Genomic DNA, 21,377 nt, shown 5'->3' on the forward strand with positions numbered 1-21,377 from the left:
TCCATTAATCATTTTTCTATTGGGGTTTTCACCTTTTTCTTACTGATTTGTAGAAGCTCTTTAGATTTTTATGTAGTCATATCCATGAATCTTTTTCTTTATGGCTTCAGTCTTAAATGTCAGTCATGCTTAGATTGTATAAATATCCACATATTTTTGCTGGTACTTGTAATATTAATTTTGTCATATAATATTCATCTGCCTAGGGTTTATATGTATAAAGGATAGGAAATAATCATTTCCCTTCCAGATAGGCAGCTGTTTGTTCTAGCACTACTTACTGAATTTATTTCTTTCCCCACCAATGTGAAATATGACCTTTATGATATGCTAAATTTTTCAGTTGTCCTGACCTTTCAGTTCTTATCCATTGACCTGTTTCTCTATGCCAGGTGTATAGTTTTAATGATTGTAGCTCCATAGTACTTACAATTTTTAAATTTTTATTTAAAAATTAAATTTTATATTGGTAATTTTTAGTATAGAAAATTTTCCAAAAATAGATGATAAAACAAGTTTTTTTCCCCCTGGAAGTTCCAAAAACTGATTGATTTGAAATTGTCTCCCTCAAATGAAAAGATAGATAATATTTTGACAGGATTGGGTTTTCATGTTTGTTCATGTGGTGGAGGGAGGCTCGGTGACGTGTTGGGAAAAGCGTTATTGGAAGAGTTCTAAGGTAGGGACAACCCTCTGCTCTCACCACCTTGACCCTGGGGGAATTGACCTTTAATGACAGTGTCCCGAGGAGAACCACAGAAGGGAATGACCCACCTTGTAGAGTAACATTCGGCATACAGGCATCCTCGAGCAGCTCATCACAGCTGCAGTTTATATTTAATCTCTCTCCTAAAATGAAACATTAAAATATTTTTCTCGTATATATATTAATTCAGGGATGTGGATTTGCCAAGTCTGCAGACCAAAGAAAAAGGGAAGAAAACTACTTCATGAGAAAGCTGCACAAATAAAACGACGATATGCAAAACCCATTGGACGACCGAAAAATAAATTAAAGCAACGATTGTTGTAGGTTGAGATCTTATCAAAAGAAATCTTTTCTGTTGTGCTTTAAAATATAGTTGATTGTAACCCCCTTAGATTCCATTAACTCTTCAGCACTTTTCTTTTTTTACAAACTCAAGGGATGAGGAGTATTCCTCCTTTTGCATAAGCTGTGGACATTTTTTTTTTGAAAGTAATATTTTTAAATTACCATTGGCATTTTGGGGTCTTCAGTTGGCAATATTTGTGATGCTAAGTGACATTTTTTCAAGCAGCAGGGTAGAAGCAGAATGTACGGATTGGAACAATCATTCTGCCTTTTTTATTACTGGCTGAGCACTAAAAGAGCTTAATTATATAAGTATTTTTATGGGAATTTTTAAAACAAGAGAGGGATTTGTTCACATCTATAATGAATCTCTTTTGTTGCTCTAGGTAGCATTTTAGAAAAGTACTTCTCTTTCCTGGTGCTAATTTAGTATTACAACTTTTTAAGATCCTTTTTATGAAATAGGAGCTTCTGAGAAACCTGCAAATGACTGTCCTAATGTTTGCCTTCAAAGAGGACCATTTGGTACATGCACATGTGTGCAGACAGACAGACAAAATCATGTATTTCCAGTAGCCTGCAGTTCTACCACAATAGCCCCATTTCCATGAGCCTCCTGCCATGTAGATATCATTAAAGCCAAGTAGAACATTTAGCAGGAGTTACTTAGAAAAGTAGAGAAGAGATAAGAGGTGAAATAGATGTATTTTTTTAACCTGTATAGAGTACAGATTTGACTTAGCAGCATTAAGCAAGGTGTTTAGAAACGAAATCAGTAGACCTGTCTGAAGCAGTTCTATCAATAAGACCTACCCTTTAGGCTTTAGTGAAAGGATCATTGTGATGTAGAAATGGATAGGTGTGCTCTGCACACACAGTGAACAGACACCAGGTGTCTTACTTACTCGCTTACTCTTTCCCCCTGTAATTTTATCTGAAGCAATTCACCATATTACCTCCTCTCAGAAAAACAGTATCCTCCTGCATCTTTATCTCCCACAGGAGAAATAGAAAATGCATGCTGCTTTCTAGAGTGTTACGTGAAACTTTATGAAAACCTTGTGACTGGTGGACATGTTAATATGGATTTTTTGTTAATTTCCACAGGCAAACATGAAACATACTCATGCATAAAATCTTACATATTAGCATCATTTGAAGTAGAAATTATATGTTTTTGCATTCATCCTGTGTAAGCATTGTTCTCGAAATGGGACTGTATCCTCAGGGCCCAATTAAAAAAACCAAATTAGGATATAAACTTTCTAAACAAAGGACACAGCTGAAAATTGCATCTGGCACCAGTCCTAACTTTTTGTTTGTCCAAAATTGTCCTTTGGCTTAGGAATTTTTAAGACAGTCTAGGGAGTTTTCCTTTTTACATGCTTTATAAGCATATTATCCTTTCTGGGCAATCGATTCCAGATACAGTCCAAATGTAGCATTCTGATGCGAAACATTTGAGCCGGGATGAGTTGTTCCCTGGTAACTCACTGTGACACTAGCGGTCTCCAGCTCTGACCTGATTTGGCTGAGTTGGTGGCGTTGGGCAGAGCTCCTGGTGGTTGATCTGCACCAGCCTCCCCTTCAGCTGACTGCTGAAACTGTTCACTAAATCTTAATGGACAGGATGACCCCTAAACTGTGCTCTTCTACTTGTTGTTACTTAAAATATTTTTATAATTCAAGATCATATCATTTTCAGGCTTCCATTTCTTCATTGTTAGCCTTCTGCTCAATTGATAATTTTTAAAGTCCATTCTTGGGCCCCAGCACTGCCATAATTCACATGCAAATGTTTCTATTGTATGAAATTCTGCTGCAAAGTGGGTAGCTTTCCAAGCCCTAGCCCGAGGTGAAGGCAAGCAGCTGCCGTTCCTGTGAGCAGCTGTGCTAGCGGAGCGACCTCCCGTCTCTGTTGACCAAACAGCTGTATGGGCAGAACCAGCGTCCAATGAACCGAACTAGCAGTCAGAACCCGTGTATAAAGATTCTGATGCCAAGTGTCTGATAATGACCATGGTAAATGTGCTGCTTCTTCACCAGACTCTCCATGTCATGTCTGACCCGCTGTAGCTTTTCTTTAATCATTTCTTCAGTTTTTTGCTATTGTTGTCCTTTTTTCAGCAATATTTTATGCTGTAATTAATTGTCTCCTCTACTTAGAGAGTATTATTGGTTATCTTATCCATGCTAAGCATAAACTGCAAGAGGAAGAGGATATCTTTTAATGTTTTCTTCAAAAAACTACTAATTTATAAATATAACCAAATTCTATTTATATAAAATTTTCCATTTGCGTTAAAATTGCTTCTCACTAGAGATTAGATAAGCTTATTCTTCTGCTTCTAGATAATCCTTATGACTTATTTCCTTTAATACTTAAAAAAAAAAAGACATTTCAAGAAACCAATTATGTGTGATGACACAAGGGGTAACCTTTTTTATTTAATTATAATGAAAGCATTGGGTGTTCTTTTAGTCTCTTCAACAGTTTTCTTACTCATACCGCCCCTGGGTCCACATGATTCTTCCAGGACCTGTTGGAGGGTCCCTGGGAGAATCACTACGTGCAAATGTAGTTGCTGCCACCTGTTTCAACACAGAACCATCTAGGCGGAGGCACACACACACACAGTGCTGAGGGTTACAATTCAGTTCCTTAAGTTTAAGCACATTGAATGCCTCTAGTTGCTATAAATCTGTTTGAGATACCTTTATACTTTCATTATTAAATGCTGATACTATTCTCTAAATTTTTGCCTAGGTCTGTAACCAGTGATGAAGGATCCATGAATGCATTCACAGGAAGGGGGTCACCTGGTAGGGGTCAAAAGACTAAAGTCTGTACCACACCTTCATCTGGTCATGCTGCATCTGGGAAGGACTCAAGCAGCAGATTGGCTGTTACAGACCCCACTCGGCCTGGTGCCAGCACCAAAACCACCACCACCTCCACCTACATTTCTGCCTCCACACTTAAAGTTAACAAGAAAACCAAAGGGCTCATTGATGGCCTTACTAAGTTTTTCACACCATCACCTGATGGTCGCAGATCACGAGGTGAAATCATAGACTTTTCAAAGCACTATCGTCCAAGGAAAAAGTTCTCTCAGAAACAGTCATGCACTTCTCATGTGTTGGCTACAGGTACCACACAAAAGCTAAAACCTCCACCTGCTTCACTTCCACCCCCAACCCCCATCTCGGGTCAGAGCCCCAGTTCACAAAAGTCCAGCACTTCTGCTTCTTCTACCTCTCCCCAGAGCTCTTCCAGCCAGTCCAGTGTGCCCTCCTTTAGCGGTCTTACTAATAACAGCCAGCTGAAGGCACTCTTTGACGGACTTTCTCATATCTATACCACTCAGGGACAGTCTCGGAAAAAGGGACACCCGAGTTATGCACCACCTAAACGTATGCGTCGTAAAGCCGAATTCTCTTCCACGGCAAAATCTAAAGCCCATTTCTTTGGAAAAAGAGATATTAGAAGTAGGTTTATCTCTCACTCCTCCTCCTCTAGCTGGGGGATGGCTAGAGGACGTATTTTTAAAGCAATTGCTCACTTCAAGCGAACAACCTTCCTTAAAAAGCACAGGATGCTAGGCAGATTAAAATATAAAGTGACCCCTCAGATGGGGACCCCCTCACCAGGGAAGGGGAGCTTGACAGACGGAAGGATTAAACCTGATCAGGATGATGGTAAGCAAAAGGTCAAAGCTCCAACCAAACCTGCGTCCCGTCCCTTTCTCCCCGACCCCGAAAAGAAAATCAGTCGATTCCTATTTGTCACATAGGTCTGAGCTATTTCTCTTGTTCTCACTTCACTTTCATACAGAAGCAGCGAAACTTTGACCTTTTTCTAATGCTGACTAAACCTCCAAAATGTTGTTTTTCCAACTAATACTCTCCCACTCTTTATTATTTATATTTCCACTCGTAGTGACACTAGGACCCCCAGATGCCTCCATAGCGTTGCTTATGGCTTTGTAGTCCCGCATGAGTAGCCACTGTCCCGCTTCTGACCTGTTCTTTCCCATGCCACCTCTGCGGCCTCTGCGCCGCATGCCCGTGTGCTGTCCATGCTTCCAGCGGGGCGGCTCCCGCTCCTCATGTCCCTCTGTTCATTGCTTTCTCATGACAAAGTCCATCCTGCTTCCTTCTCAACAAAGCCTGATCTGTGATGCTGTGGAGTGTGCTTTTTGATGTGAGCGTGTCTGTGTGTGTATTCACCTTAGGGAGAAAACCGATTTCCTGATTTCATTTAACAAATTGGCCCGTTACATTTGCTGTCCTTTATAAAACAAAAGCCAAAAGTGTCATTTGGACAAAGTGGTAGATTTTGGATAATGGGAATTCTGTAACTGGACATTGATGTAACTTCTAGTCTTGGTTGAAAAATATGATTTTGATTTGTATTGCTCTTACTTTCCTTCATTTATTTATTGAAGCTCTAAAAAGATGACAGTGATGATTCAAATAAAAATTTGGGTACAGCAGAGAAAGTGCTGCTGGATCTATGAGCAGTGCTGAGATAGAAAAGCATATAAAGCTTAAAAAAAAAAAAGAAAGAAATCATCCCTATTTGCCCAGTATGCTAATTTGGTACCATTTTGGTAATTTATGGTGGTTATTCATGATGCAAGTCAGTGAATACACTTTCTGCTGGTTTTAAATGACAGATACGGAAATCAAAATAAGCATCAAACAAGAAAGTACAGATATAAATGTGATTGGGAACAAGGATACCGTTACTGAAGAGGATTTGGATGTTTTTAAGCAGGCCCAGGAACTGTCTTGGGAGGTAAGGCCAGGATACCACATTATAGTAACTGGGATAATATGTGGCTTTTATATAGGACTACTGTGAAATTACTGCCTTGATTTTATAAAGAATCCCCCTCAAAAATCCTTTGTGGTTCTTGAACTATTATCATTTTTGTTGACTGTACATTCCAGAGCAATAACTTTTATAGCGTTGTCTCCACCCTTAAAAGTTGGTAATGGCTCAGCTGGTCTCACAAAATAGGCCAGAGTAGCAGTAGTTAAGGTAGATTTTTAAAGGAATAGATTCTTTTTACCCAAATTAAGAAAATAGCCATTTAAAATTATTAATGGAAAGAAGAACATCACTTTTAAATTGACTATAGCTTCTTCCACCACAGATGGCCAGCCTTCCAAAATTGTCTCCTAATTTTAAGTCTTGGGCTTTGATGAAGGCAATATTGTGCTGCATTATCAGTTGTAATCACTTTTATTTTCATTGTCCAGTAATTTCTTTAAGTGATTCCCCTTAAAATATTAACTCTACTTGGCCTGTTGTCACCAGAGCATTGAAAGGTAAGGCTATTGAACTTCTCCAAGACAAATTTATCATGGATTGTGAATTTTTGTAGTAGTAGATCACATTCCATTTCCAGGGCACAGTATTCTCAGGCAGACTCCCTACCCCACCTCAGTTCCTTTTGTGGGGAGTAAGGGGCTATCTGTAGGCTCTTAAGCTTTATTTTTAGTAGTAACCACTTGGGCTAAATACTTGTGCAGATTTCTATGTTAGGAGCCATTGGATATTTTGATTCTTCATTCTGCCCCTGTCAGTATTCTCTGTGTTGTTTTCCCTTTGGCTAAGATAAAATATCAAATTTTCCCCCCATCGTTGAGATCTGAAGTCCTTAAATATTACCATTTGGGGAGCCTTCTGGCATTCATGTATAGACGTGATGAACAGCAGGCCATTATCTGAAAGGTACTGCTAAATCTGAAGCCCTTTCTTTCCAACCAGGTAACACTGGCTTTTTCACTCATTTCTTGTCTGTGTCAGGCACTGTGCTCAACCCTGGGAATGGCACAGTGAATCCGGCAGGCAGCATTCTTAACCCTGTGGAGCTCTTTGCATGCAAGTAAAAGGAGATGGGTATCGAACTGCAGACTTCACAGTTGCTTATTTAATTATAGTTGGGTTAAATATTACTTGGTGGAGGAACAGGGAACTGTAACAGTGTGTAACAGCCGCATCATTTTATAATTTCCTCAGTTTAACTACTGTGCAGCAGATCATTAAATTTAGTTCAGTAGACATTTGTATGTATTAACAGTGAGTCATTTCCTACCTTGGTAATACTGTTTCTCAGGGTATTGGTTTGTTTATATATGAATTTTATAGAGTTGATTATTATTTCACAAGTTCCTATAATGTTTTTTCCACAACATGAAAATTCACAATTAAGATTAGTGTCTTGGTCTTGATAGATTTTCATATCTACTGGTGAGAAAACCAAAGTGTAAGTGAAGAAATCTCTTCTAATGCTTATATTTTGTCTCCTTTCTCTGTGGCAGAAAATAGAGTGTGAAAGTGGAGTGGAAGACTGTGGCCGGTATCCTTCTGTAATAGAATTTGGGAAATATGAAATCCAAACCTGGTACTCCTCGCCTTACCCACAGGAATATGCAAGGTAATGGAATAAGCCTGGCAGGGATACAGCCTTAATGTCTCATATGCGAGGAAGGAGCATTCTCAACTTTAAAGCTGGAATTGGATGATTTCTAGGACATGAATTTTGATAATCCATGCTAAATGTTTCCAAAACTATTGCTTTTACCAGCACATTTTTTTATAGAATTCACTTTTCTATATACATGCCTTATACTCCTCAGTTACACAGATGTTGTAAATTTTGCCTTTTAGCTTTTGGACTGTTTTTTTAATCTCTTCAATTAATTGGGGAAATATTATTTGCATAAGAACCCAAATCAAGAAAAAATCTTAGCCATTGTGAAATATTTGGCAGTTTCTTCTCACTTGACTTTTTCATTTTCCCAATTAGGCCTGTTAGTTTTATCTCTGATTTCTGGCATTTTATTGTCAGGATTTTTAACAGAAAGTATAGCAGAAGAAAGAAAAATGGGAGAAAGTCAGTGGGAGTAGGTAGCCTTAAGAGGCCCCTCCCAAAATCTTGACTTCTTAGGGCCATTTGTGACTTAAGTTGTTAAAGTTAAAAATGAAGAGAAAATGATGGTACTAGAATTTTCTTTTGTCTTGAACTAAGATTAGCTGTGAAATTGTCTTGAACTAATATATCTAAAAATGGTTATCTTGTGAGCAGATGTCTTCCTTCAGGTATGTCAGGATATACTTCATTAGTGTCTTCTCAGATGTTTCAGCCTACAGAGTTTCTGGTAAACACAAACATGCTTTTCTTCTAGAATAGATACCATGCTTTTCCTTTTCTTGTGGGTGTCTGCCCAGTCATCCAGCTGGAGAAAACAAGGAGGGTGTGCTAGATGCTAAGTGGCAAACTGAAAGTCAGGAGTCTTGGTTTCTCTTCCCAGTTCATATCACTTAGCTGTATTTTCTTGAACAATTTTGTTTGTTTGTATGTTTGTTGCTGGGGACAGTAATTAGGTTTATTTGTTTATTTTTATTTTTTAATGGAAGTACTGGAGATTTAACCCAGGACCTTGTGCATGCTAAGCATGCTGTCTAACACTGAGTGATACCCAACCTCCTGAACAATTTTTTAAAAAAAACTCTGTGCTTTTATTTGTATAGGTAATCGTAAGTCTTGTGTTCTGAGAGCTTTCAATAAAATTTGCATATGAGTCCAAGATTTGAAATTACTATTATCGGAGTCTGTCTGACTCTTTTCAAAACCTTCTCCCCATTCTTATACCCCTAAAGACCTTGCTAGTCTTCTAACCATTTTCTTATAAATACTTGTAATGTCTATTTACGTGTGATGGGATACAAATAAAAAATGGTATAATATTTAAGGTGGAGAAAAAGTCAGCAAGGGAGAGAAAGCTGTTTGTCTAATCTTACTAAAAGAGTCAGTGGAATTGGCAGAAACAAATAAGTCTTTTGACTTTGACTACATTTACCGCTTAGACCATGCATAACTATGATAATAATGTTAAAGTTACCTCATCCATAAGAAATGGAAACAACTAAATTCTAGGACTTCTGCCTTGTAAGTACACAGATCATTTTAAAAATAATGAGTTCACTTCTCTCTGGATAAAAGATTGTTACAGTTACACCACTGATTTTGTCTGTACACTGAAACTGTGACATTAAATCTAGAATTTTTAAACTATGCACGGATGGCAGGATGCTGTCCTTATTTTTGACTTCTAGAGTAGTGGTACCAAGTCTGAAAACCTTTCTTCCTATAGGACATCTCTAAGGAAACAAATGATTGGTTCGCAAAGCAAAGGCAGCACATATTATTAGATTGAAAAATAATGTAAGATTTGTACATTCTGTTTACTACTCACTTTCTTTTTATTTTTCCTTTTTTTTTTTTTTTGAAACTACTTTTTTCAAATACTATGAGCCTTAGACAGCCTTTTTATTACTTAGGAAAAATTGAACAGTATTTTAATATTTTTCCCCTGAATGGTGTAATCAATCTGATTCTATTCTTTGGTTTTAAAATTTCAACAGATTACCAAAGCTTTACCTGTGTGAATTCTGTCTTAAATATATGAAAAGTAAAAATATTTTGTTAAGACACTCAAAGAAATGTGGATGGTTTCATCCTCCAGCAAATGAAATTTACCGAAGGAAAGACCTTTCTGTATTTGAGGTAAGCATGTGCAAATAAAAAATTCAGCATTTGAAACCCAGTACTTCTAATTGTTGATTGTGTACTGATTTGTTTATAGAAGGTGCAAATTATATTCAGTTTTGGCCTGAAATTCAGACTGCTTTTTAAAATATCTCCATGTTTTGGGGTGTTTTTCTAACCATATTAAGCAACCATTGAGACTGATGATGAATTCCTACTTCATCACATTAACTTTTTTGTCTTTTCCCAAATCCCTGTCTGCACCAGATACATTCACCAGTGAATTTATGATCTCCTCAACTCTTTGTAAATTCTACTTTCTCTGGCAGGAGAAATTAGCTTTGTTCGGCAGCTCTAGCCAGTGTCTGGCAGGTGCTCACTCTTCCAGGGAATTGAGCAGCTGTACATATCTCTTCAGTACACAACCACCTGTGTTTCCATCCATTTCTTGGCAGGGTAGCTAATCCTTTTGGTGAGACCCCAGCAGATGTTGGGACTTCCCCACCCCCCATCTGGGTAGATGGCCACCCCTGGAGAGCTCTCCTGTTCGCAGGAATCCCTTGTGGCCATGGGTCTGTCATTGTGTGTTCTTGAAGACATATTGTGTTTTCAGAATTGATTTAGTAGCCAAAGGTCTTTGCCACTATATCGTTTCATTGTTTGATCATGTTCTCTTGTCAGTTTCGAGGGGTTCCAGTTTAGTGGAGTCAGTTGTACCTTGAGGAGACCATGCCTCTCTTTGGCGTTCTTGCCTATTCACAGGGCTGCTTCATTCTCCCACTCCAGTTCCACCCTTCCATTGCCTGCCTTATTTTCTTCTGTGTTCCCATCTTGGTGCATTGCTTTTGTTCCTGGGTGCTCAGAACAAACCTTTCTTGTGCAGCAGATGTGGTATCTTCTTTCTCTGAAATGCAGTTTTACTTGAGGGGTCTCTTTTTCTGAGTTGTTCAGGTTGGATATTTATTATTCTGCCCCACATTTCTCTTTAGTTCTGGTCTGTAATGTCTTGCATTCTATTTAATATAAGGGAGGGACATACATAGGTTTCTCTCATGGACCAGGCTCTCAGACAAGCTTGGGCCCACTACTTTTCCCCAAGACTGATCAGAGAACACATGTAACTCCAACCATGTCTTATGATTTTTTTTTAAAGCCTCTCCTCCCAGTTATATCAGGCTCTTTGGGCAAGCTTGAAGGAAGAAGGATATTGTTGCTCGGAAGATTTGATGATATTGTTAGTGGTTACTAAAGGAGATGCAGGGTTTCTCAGCCTGGGCTCTGTTCGCATTTCAGACTGGATAATTCTTTGGTGTAGAGGGCATCCCGGGCACTGTTGGATGTTTAGCAGCATCCCTGGCCTCCACCCACTAAATGCCAGTAGTACCACATCCCTCCAGTCAGAACAACCAAAAATGTCTCCAGACCTAGGCATTGTCCCTTGGGGGCAGAATCACCCCCCAAGAGGACCACTGGGCTAAAGGGAAAGCTGAGTGCAAGTTGCTGTCCTTCCTGTTGTGTTAGTCTTGGGATGCTACCCAGCCAGCCCCAGCCAGTTGAGACAACAGAGCTGCTCTCAGTTGAAGCTTAATTAGTGAATGTCACAAGTTCAGCATAACTATTGGCTTCCTCCTCGATGCCTTGGAAGCTTTGTTCTAACCAAAATAATATGAAAATCATTGTCTCATTGTTTCTTAAAGTACAGAACACATTGTTGGCTTTAAGTAACTGTTCAATAAATCAACGTGAATCTGCCTGTGAGCGTGAACTTCTCATAAATCCAGGCAGAGTCCTCTCAGGGGTAAGAGAATCAGTCTTGTTAGGCTGTTATAGGCTATTTCAGGGTTGGTGCTTTTGGACCATACAGAGATGAGAGGGGAAAAATCAGAAGAAAATTTGTAGAAAATCTTCAGAAAAATAATTGAAAGAATTGGATTGGATAAGTGCCACAGTCCCTATTCCAAAATCTGAGTTAATACTAAGAGTATAGCATATAGGAAACTTTCTCTTAGCAGTCTCCTAAGTAACTTACAAAATAAATGAATGCTAATCACAGCTTGCTACTTTCCTATCTTTATCCCTCTTGAAAGCATGCCATGTTAGACCTTTCACAACTGGTAAGAATCTTGCTTCAGCTTTGTCACCTCTGGTTTTCTGGTTCAGGGATACATACACCTCTGTCTTTCCTTTTTGTAGGGTACTACCATTTCTGAAAGGACCATACTCCCAAATACATAAAAACTTCCTTTAATTAAAGAGAGAATGGTATCCTCTGTGCCCAATGCCCGTATTTGATTATGTTGCCATGTGTGGGACCTCGGTCTCATCCAAGGGAAATAGTTATGTGAAGTCTAAAAATAATTTGTGCAATATGAGAACCTGTATGGTCCACAGGAGACTTGAGAATGGTCAAGTTCATTGTTAAAGAGCTCTGGTTAGCAAATATCCATTTCCCCTAAGAAAAGTGCTATGGAAATTCTTCTTGAATCTGCTGTGCTTTCTGTTTTCAACAAGTAACTACGTTTGATCAAAGAAATTGGCATTTGTGCCTAGCCGCCTGTCTGTAACCATCAGTATCACAGCTTGATTCTTTTATTTTGAAGAGAAGTAGGCTGTAATCATGGTACTTACTGTAGGCTGAAATTCATCTTGCTTTCTCTGTAAGATTTCACAACATAGAAATTTTATCTTTTCTAATTATGTTTAAAATGATGCTTGGGATAAAACCAAAATGGAAGCCTCTTTTGCTAATCCACACTTCTGAGGAATCAGAATAATACAGTTCATTCATTTTATTTTTATGTGAAGCCCTTTTGAAAACGACATAAAGTTTAACTTAGTATTTTGATCAGTTTATATTTCTTAATTCAGATTTACTTGGTTGAAATAGAGAAGACATGCCTAATCACTTTTTACTTGTAATAAATTGCAAATAAAAATTACTCCTTTGCTAGCAGTTTGGCCTTTCTTCAGGTAGTGTAAAGAGAAATTTGAGCTACCTTAAATTTACCCCAATTTAAGAGAAAAGGTGGAATTCTGATCTGCCAAGTAACAGCTATTTTCTGGTAAAGTTTATACTTGGTTAATGGAGTATTTTAATCTCTCGGTTTGGGATTTGGAAATAAAATTGTATACTCTCCAAAATACCATATAAAAGAATTATATTTTGAGTGGTATTTTTATGTTAAATAATGTTGTCTGTTTCTCTTTGCTAGGTTGATGGGAATATGAGCAAAATTTATTGCCAAAACCTTTGCTTGTTAGCCAAGCTCTTCCTGGACCACAAAACGTTGTATTATGATGTCGAGCCATTCCTTTTTTATGTCCTTACAAAAAATGATGAAAAGGGCTGTCATCTGGTTGGATACTTCTCTAAGGTAAAACAAGAGCCAGTATGACCTTCATTTTCTTTTTCAAAATGTTTTTGGTAGAGCCCAATTCTTTAAACAGGGCTTTTTTATGACTTCAATTTGAGTAAGTGACACGTTTCTGGAAAGCTCAGATTCTTGTTCAGAGCTCATTAAAAAACAAAAACGAGAACAATAAGCATCATGCCTAGAAGTGTGTAAAGGACCTCAGTACTGTTTGCTGTCTGACTGTCAGTATTCGTGGAACGTCCTAATTGCTGCCTTGCAGACCACCTAGCATCTTTCATTTTCTAAATGTTAAAGCATATTTCCCTTTTCCCCTTAAGTGGTGTCAACATGAAGGTTTCAGTGTAATGTAGCATTTCAAAGATAATTCTCATTTCTCCCCGTTGCATTCCCTCTGTGGTCATCAGTATCTCAGTGAGTTGGAACGTTGGCATTTGGACAGTCAAGCTGATAAAACGGCTGGTTTTACTCTTTCGTTGTTTATTCTCTGTGCTGTTGTTTTAAGATGTAAGGCAGCCTCACCTTTAGAAAGCCTAAGCATCTCCAGCTGTTAACATAGGGGAGCCCTTGACATGTTGAGTGGATATAGTTTGTCTTTTTCACTGGTTCAGGGAGATTCTCTCACATTCTTCTGTTCAAAGGCTTCTGAGAAGCAATAACTCATATGCAATAAAGGAAATCTGGGTTCAGAGATATTTACAGGTAATGACCTTAACTTTTCTTAGGCTCTTAGGAAATACTTTTAATGTGCCAGAATGGTAATTATAAGACTTCCCTGCAGAAGGTAAATGAACCAAGCCCTATATTTTATTTATTTTATGATGTATTTTTGCATATTAGGTGATAAGTGCGTTTTCTTGGGTCGTCTGTATCATAATGTAAGTGGAATGGCTTATGGAGGTGTCATTTTCACAGAAGATCAAAAGATAGAGCATATAAGAAGGTCTTTTGCATACTGTCATTTTTCTAAATTTAGGAATCAACCCAGAGACCGTAAACAAAAATATGAGTAAGTGACAGCACTCAGGGGAAACAGCCTCAATGTTTTAACCCACATACTTGGTAAAGCTCTAAAACGAAACAGAAGAAAGTTAATTTTATCCATTACAGATTTAAAAGATGATAGAGAATTAACACAAGATGAAATAATAATTGGACAATCTATTTGTATGATGTATAAAACATTTTACCATGTATTTAAGTGTGTAAAGATCTTTTTCCCCAGTGGGTTAAAAAGAATTTTGGTCATGATTGTCCTTCCTCTTAGAAGATGGTGTTTCTTTAAAAAGCATCAGAGTTTAAACATAGATGCTTAGTGATGCCCACTGTCCTTGTCCTGCCTTGTCTCCAGTTGGCCTCTGGGTCTACATCTACGCTGACAGTAACTCTTGGAGTTTGAGTCTCTGTCTCTCTTCCTCCCGGGGGGCCCAGCAAGCTCGATGTTTTGTATTTTGCCACAGTTTCTTTTATAGTATGGCAGCAACTATTGTCATTTCTTACCATCCCCCAAATAATACTACAGTACTCTTTGGCAATGTAGTAAAACAGACATTCATCTCAAAAACAACCATGTTAAAAGACTAGATGCAAATTAAACCTTATTCTAACATGTCAGTTGGAGTGTGAAGGACTACGGCCCTTCGGGGGTTATACGTAAACCAAATTTTAGATGCTAGAGCCAGAGAATAGCCAAGCTGACTTAGAAAGTGCAGTGTAAATCCTTACGTGCATATGACTTTCCAAGCACATAATAGATGACTCAAAACAGGAAGGAAAGAAAGAGCCATATTTTATCCATAGGTTAGAGTTAAGCCGTAGTAACATGTGGGGGCAGGGGCTAGGGGGAAGGACCACTGTTGTATTGGATTTTAAAAAAAACTCTCGATAAGGTAACAATCATTTGAGATAAAGAAAAGAATGGCATCAAGGATGAATCTTTTCAATCCAGAGTGTATCTCTTTTTAGATACAGTGAGCCATTTGTCTAGCTTTGCAAAATAGACTAATTATTTGAATCTTTGCCAGTGATGGACAGTCCAGTTTCTTAGGAAAATTGACACATTATTTCTTCCTCCTCATTTCTGGGAGACAGACAGCTACAAATGTGCAAAAGTTGGAAGCATGTCTTTTTCAAAAAGAAATCTTTAATTCTGCCCTGTAGGGTTTTTTCCACAACCATTTCCTGTGATCTTTCAAATAGGTTCATTAAAGATCTGGGTGTTCTGAAGTAATTCTTTGATGTGGTTAGTGCCATTTGTGGTCAGTCTAATTTGTGGCTTATATTTGGCCAGAGCATTCACAACCTCAAAAGCCTTTTCCAGATCTTCTCTGTGTAGGTTTTGGCGGCTTCTGTGTACCCTGCAGAAAGTACTGCCGCTCTGATGCCATATTCCATGAAAATTGCAAATTTTCCCTGAACTATATATATAAGAACTATTTCCCTCCATGTTCCTTCCAGGCTTCCTCCTGATTTCAGGCTGTTGGTAATATTTTGGCCTCACTTTTGTTTGGATGCTTTGAGATTTCTTGTTGCTGTTGTCTTTTTTGGTTCTGTTTTCCTAGTTTGAAATGCAGGTTAATTATTTCTCCAGCTTTTTACCTTGATTTTTTATTCATAGGAGAAATATATTTGTGCAAATCTACCCACACATATATACTATGTTGGTTTCACTGGGGCATTTGCTCAAAGGCAGAAGATAGATTACTGTTACAGAGTTACAAGCTATTTAGCAAGGTAGCTGTCTAAGCCCTAACCGACCCCATTGGGTGACTCTCTGGATGATTTTTTTCCCCTATTTCCCACGTTGTTTTGAGGAAGGAAAACATTTCTTCCATTCTGTGTTCTGTTTCACTTGGCTCACATTTCCTTGGAGTCTTTATTCATATTGCGTGGTACTGACTTTCAAGAATAAAGATGTAATTGAGAGGCACGCCTGGAGTGGTGCATTTGTTGTTAGCGGATAGTTTGACTGATTGATGCAGCAAGGTTATTCTGCTTGATCCTGACCTAATACAATGGCTCACCTCGGTGGACTGTCGGACAAGGACGGTGGCAGGTGCAGGGAATCGCCCACTTCAGTAGAGCTCTGACATACTTGATCTGTTTCTCCTTCCCTCAGGAAAAGCTTTGCCAGCAGAAGTATAATGTCTCCTGCATAATGATCATGCCCCAGCACCAAAGGCAAGGATTTGGACGGTTTCTCATTGATTTCAGTAAGTGAAATGCTTTATTTACTTTCATGATCCAGGGAGCTGATGACTGTTCAAGGAATGAGTAACACATAAAACTTTATTTAACCTACGTTGTTGTTTTTATCAATAGATAATGGGTTTTCTATTTATATTTACATAGGGTAGAAAATCTTCTTCAAGTGAAAAGTGTACTGCTGCTCACCCGTGCTCTAGGAAATTGAGACCCGATCTCCCTCAGCAGTGTTACTAGCTCACAAAGCCATTACCCTGAATGAACCGGCAGAATTACATTCCATTCTGTGGGGCTCATGCTCATTAGCACCAAAAGAGGCAATTATTTGCGATTAAAGCTAAAGGAAGTGTTATTTAAAAGGATTTTCAGCTTTCTAAATTTTGCCTATAATCTTGTGCGGTACAGAGCAAGAAAGGGATATTTCTGTCGAAAAACAATTCTTTAGGTAGCCGATCCTTTGAGCCTCCCTAGCAGAAGTAACTGTCTTGTTTTGTTAATTTCCCTTTTCTGTTAAGGAAATTATTACAATGTTTGTATCTAGAGGTTGCCTCAGGAATATTTTTTATACACATTTGTGTCTTCTGAGTCTACTTTATGAAAATCAGAGTACTGTTTTAAAAAGTGCATAGGATGTTTTTAAAAATTGGTGTGTTTTCTTCTCCTTGTTTATATTATGTTGGATGTATAAATGTAGTGTTAAGGCTGCATTTGGAGAACTGATTCAAAATATCCAGATAACACAAAGGCCAGGTAGGTACCCCATGATAATAATCATTTCTGACCATGTGAAAAACCTTTCACTAGGAACCGTGTGCCTCTTCATTACCAGATTTTAAACTAAAAGAAGGAAAATACAGCAAATCATGTAATCTTTATAAGGTATATCAAATGCAAAGCCAAAATGTAAATATGCTCAAGGAAAACCATGAAGTATGTTGAGTCTAAATCTGTATTATTAGATGTCGAAATATTGAAGTCTGGGTGTGAAATATAATTGTATAACAGTTTGGGGCTAATCTGTATCATTTATTGACATTGAAGGATATTCTTTTTTGAAATATTTTTATTGATTATTTCTGTATTTTCAGATAACATTTCTAGTTATTAATTCATTACCCTAGTCTTACTATTCTTTTCTAATGTAGTTATCCCACAGGAGGCCATCTTACCAGAAGTTCACCTTTTTTATTTTACAGTCCTCGTTGCAATGAGTTCTAAGGGCAAATCCAATCGTCTTACTCTGGAGTTTTTTGTGGCCACTATTCACAAGTTGTTCCTAAATAATACAGTCCCTTCTATGCATAGCAGCCATTCAAGCCTTTGGATAGTAGCTGCATGCCTGCAGAATAAGGCACACTCCTTGGCTTAGCTTCCAGGATCATCCAACAGCTAGTTCCAGCCTGCCTTTCTGGCTTTTTCGTATACTGAGCTCCTTTTCCTCAAATATTTTGAGCAGGTCCCATACTTTGATTCTTTGTCTGTGCAGTTCCTTCCCTGAAATGAAGTGACCCCTTCCTCCTTCTTCAGCTTCTGTCTGTCCAGAATCCTACCCAGTGTGAAGAGCTAGCTCAAGAGCCTCTTCTTTTTGATCCCACCTCCTGGAGTTTCACTCCACTCTCTTCTTGGCTTCATATCTCTGTAGTATAGTACTTAGACCCACTTCATTCTTTTGTGGAAATTATTCGATGTGTCAAGCTTCCAACTTACTGTAAAGTCCTTGGACACCTTCTTTGTATTCCGTAGCACAGTGCACTCAGTATTCTGCATTAGATATATTTTTATTGATTTGAATTGAATCTATGAACTGATATGGTCACTGCCCATAATAATTTTCTACCTAAAATTAAAAAGGGACCGGTACTTACCAGGTAAAAATGTAAGTCCTGAGGTGGTGGGGAGTATACCTCAGTGGTAGAGCACATGACTGCACAAGGTCCTGGGTTCAATCACCAGTGCCTCCATTAAGCAGGAAGAATAAAAATGCAAGTCTCTAAATACAGTAGCATCTTATTTGTATGGCGTGATCTGGTACTGAGGCCTTCTACTTAAGAGAGCAACTCAGAAACAGGGTCATTCCCTTCAAATGCTGAATCTTTATCTTACTCTTTAAGTGAAAACTGTATTAGAGCCTACTCTGTTTTTTTAAACATGAACTAGGGAACACAGTGGAACCTATCTGGATGGCTCAGGGCCATCGTGATGAATGCCATCCACTAGGGTGCATCCAGGCAGTGCTGTGCTGAAGGTGTTATGTTAGATTTTCTCTTTCATGTCCCCTTGGCATTGCCCTGCACTAGGGCACTGAGTCGGGTAAGGAATATGGTGAATGATCTGAGTGAAGTTGAAAGGCAGTTAGTGCTATTCCTTCACAGAAGAGGAGACCAGAGGAAGGATTACACAGCACTCAGTGAAAATGGGGACTGGTATGAACCCAATAGAAATTCAGTTTAAAACCAAGAAAAGAAAACAATTCCTTTGCCACAGAGGTTTTAAAGAAGATAGAGTAGGCTGCTAGAGAAATTGATAGCATCTCCTTCTTTGGAGTTACTTAAAATAATAGTAGATGATATCTTTCTATAATGATTAGATCCAGTCTTCTACAGAAGGAAGAGATAAACCCCATGACCTCTCATAATCCTTGTCAACCTTACAATTCCGAACTTAGGGCAAAACAGATAACCAGGGTTACAGGTTTTCTAAAATCTGCTGTTTTTCTAAAGGAACCTTTTACTGGTTAGATTTATTTTATTTTTATTTGTACTTGAGCCTGAGGGTCTTTTGATCGGGGGATGTATTTTCAGTAACTCAAAGAAACTTATAAGGCGGAAAATCTTTATTTTGTCTATGATAATTGCTAGTTGGGAAGCTGAAACAAGATACCAGCAGGCAGAGAGCTGTTAGCAGCCCAGCTGCCCACTGCCCACTGGCTCACAGACATGGGTGAAATATGACGTATTGTGTATATAGAAAGAACTGCAAATTCAAAGCTTTTGAACACTGTTCTCCAGGACAGTCAGGGGAGGTGGAATGGTCATCACGGGACCAAATGCTGACCTTGGAATAATGTAGTCTGTGTCTTCCTGAGACAGCTTGTCTGGGATTTGTCAGAGCAGGGCTTCCCAAGAGGTCATCTGCAGAGCTTGGCCAGAGTGACTGAAGGGCTCCAACTCCCAGTCTGCTCATAAACCAACTCACGGGTTTTGTAACTCCGCCCAAAGAGCTCACACTGAACCTGACATTCCTGATCAACACCACCGCAAGGTTTTACTCTGTCCTTCCACATTTCTGCATTTGTAACTCTTTTCTGATAGTGAGAAACCTGACTTCTATTATCCACAGTGTATTTACTTAGGTGCTCAGCCCTGGAATGTACATTAATTAGTTTTAGAACTGCTAACTTAAACCACTGTGTAAAACAAACCTCCTAACTAGAGGTCAATATTTGTATATAGTTCTTTTCAGTTTTACCCTGAGTGTATTTAGTTAAAATACTGTGTTCAAATGTTACTTGGGTGAGTTCTTTTTAATTTTTCCCCCTTCAATGAGGTTTTCTTACTCATTTGAAATACAGTTAGGCTTGTTTCTGTTTGTTTGAAACATTAGATTTTCCTCTATCCTCGTTGCTGTTTTTTTTTTTTTTCTTTTAGTATGTGAAACATTAACATGATTTTCAAAATTGAAACTATATTAAAGGGTACACTCAGAGACGCATCACTCCCCGCCCCCCACCCCCACCCCCAGTTCCCCTTCCCACGGGTCACCTGTCTCGTTAGTTTCTAGTTTGTCCTTCCTATGTTTCTTCCTATGTTCTTCAGATGAGAAAATAGATTTGTATTTTCTAATTTCTCCTGCTTTCTTACACAAAAGTTGGCATACTATAGATAGTCTTTTACATTTTGCTGTTTTACACTTAGCAATATGTCCTGGAAGTCATGCCATTACTACTGCACAGAGAGCTGCTTCTTTCTTTTCTTTTCTTGTTTTAGAGTAAAAGTAGATTTATTCAGAGAGGTACACACTCCATAGACCAAGTATAGGCCACCTCAGAAGGCCAGAGGGGTGGGTGTTTAGTTTACAGTAGAAGTAGGAACACACACTCCATTGACAGAGTGTGGTCCATCGCACTCTGGAGATCTGCTTATTTTCTTCTGCAGCTGCAGTTCTCCATTGTGTGGTTGTACACATGTAGTCTCCTAGGTATGGTCATTTAGGTTGTTTACAATATTTCACAATTTTTAAAATGTTGTGGTAAGTAGTGTTGGGCATATTTTGACTGGTACATACTTACCTAGCAGTGACAGTCTGCTACATATACTTTCAGTTACTTAGGACTCTGCTTGTCTGGGCAGTGGCTGGGCAGATAGTGAACTGTCTTTTACACAAGCCTGCAGAGCCAAAACCCCCTGCCTGGGGAGTGGGATACAAAACCCGTCCTCCTCGGCTAACCCAGGAAAGACCCAGGGAAAGCCAGCTGATTCAGCAGTGGGTCACAGAACATAGTGCCAGGTAGTAGTGTAAGAGGCTGGCCTCAGTACTTGTGTGTTTGTGTAAATGCCCTTATCTGAGTCTAAACTAGATAATGGAGGAGGATGAGAAGTCACTTTGCTCATTTTTTTACTTCTTCATTCAACCTTTGTTGATTGGGGCACCCTCGTCTACACTCTGCTAAACACCAGCAACAAAACTGAAGAAGACATAGCTCTTGGTGGTCACAATCACTGACAGGACATCCGTTGCTGGACAGTACATTTCTACAGTATATACTGAGAGCTCATGGCATGAGAAATGGAAGTGAAAACATTTCAGGCTGAGGCAACCAGCATATTCAAAAGAGTGGCCATGTGAGGGAATGTGTTAGATGTTTGGGTAACAACAAAAGAAACTCCAGGATATAGCTCAGTGGTAGAATGCTTGCTTTGCATGCACAAGGTCCTGGGTTCAATCCCCAGTACCTCTGTTTAAAAATAAATAAATAAGTAAATAAATAAATAAATACATACATAAATAAACCTCATTACCCCCCCCAAAGTAAATAAACAACAAAAAAATCTTTTTAATTAGTGTCTGCTTATTTGTAGACTGATCATAAAGGTTTGTAAGCAGCTTTAATTCTTGGCTTTCTTTATTCGATATTAAAATACTGCGCAGTGTGTCAGGGTTGTCCTTCTCTGGCAGAGCTCACTG

General features: G+C 38.6%; 1 protein-coding gene across 6 annotated transcripts in view; it reads left to right on the top strand.

Moving 5' to 3' along the window:
* The window catches only part of KAT6B (lysine acetyltransferase 6B), a 158,877-nt gene that overhangs the window by 111,083 nt on the left and 26,417 nt on the right, over nucleotides 1-21,377 (top strand). For 4 of the 6 annotated variants that reach the window (XM_074374273.1, XM_074374272.1, XM_074374271.1 and 1 more), the window contains exons 7-13: nucleotides 897-1,029; nucleotides 3,822-4,753; nucleotides 5,734-5,855; nucleotides 7,388-7,503; nucleotides 9,495-9,636; nucleotides 12,831-12,992; nucleotides 16,108-16,201. In XM_074374273.1, coding sequence (XP_074230374.1) covers nucleotides 897-1,029; nucleotides 3,822-4,753; nucleotides 5,734-5,855; nucleotides 7,388-7,503; nucleotides 9,495-9,636; nucleotides 12,831-12,992; nucleotides 16,108-16,201 — 1,701 coding nt within the window. The remainder of the gene's footprint in view (nucleotides 1-896; nucleotides 1,030-3,821; nucleotides 4,754-5,733; nucleotides 5,856-7,387; nucleotides 7,504-9,494; nucleotides 9,637-12,830; nucleotides 12,993-16,107; nucleotides 16,202-21,377) is intronic. The other 2 variants (XM_074374274.1, XM_074374275.1) reach the window with 2 other exon arrangements.

This window comes from Camelus bactrianus, chromosome 11, assembly GCF_048773025.1.
Source record: "Camelus bactrianus isolate YW-2024 breed Bactrian camel chromosome 11, ASM4877302v1, whole genome shotgun sequence".
NCBI lineage: Eukaryota > Metazoa > Chordata > Mammalia > Artiodactyla > Camelidae > Camelus > Camelus bactrianus.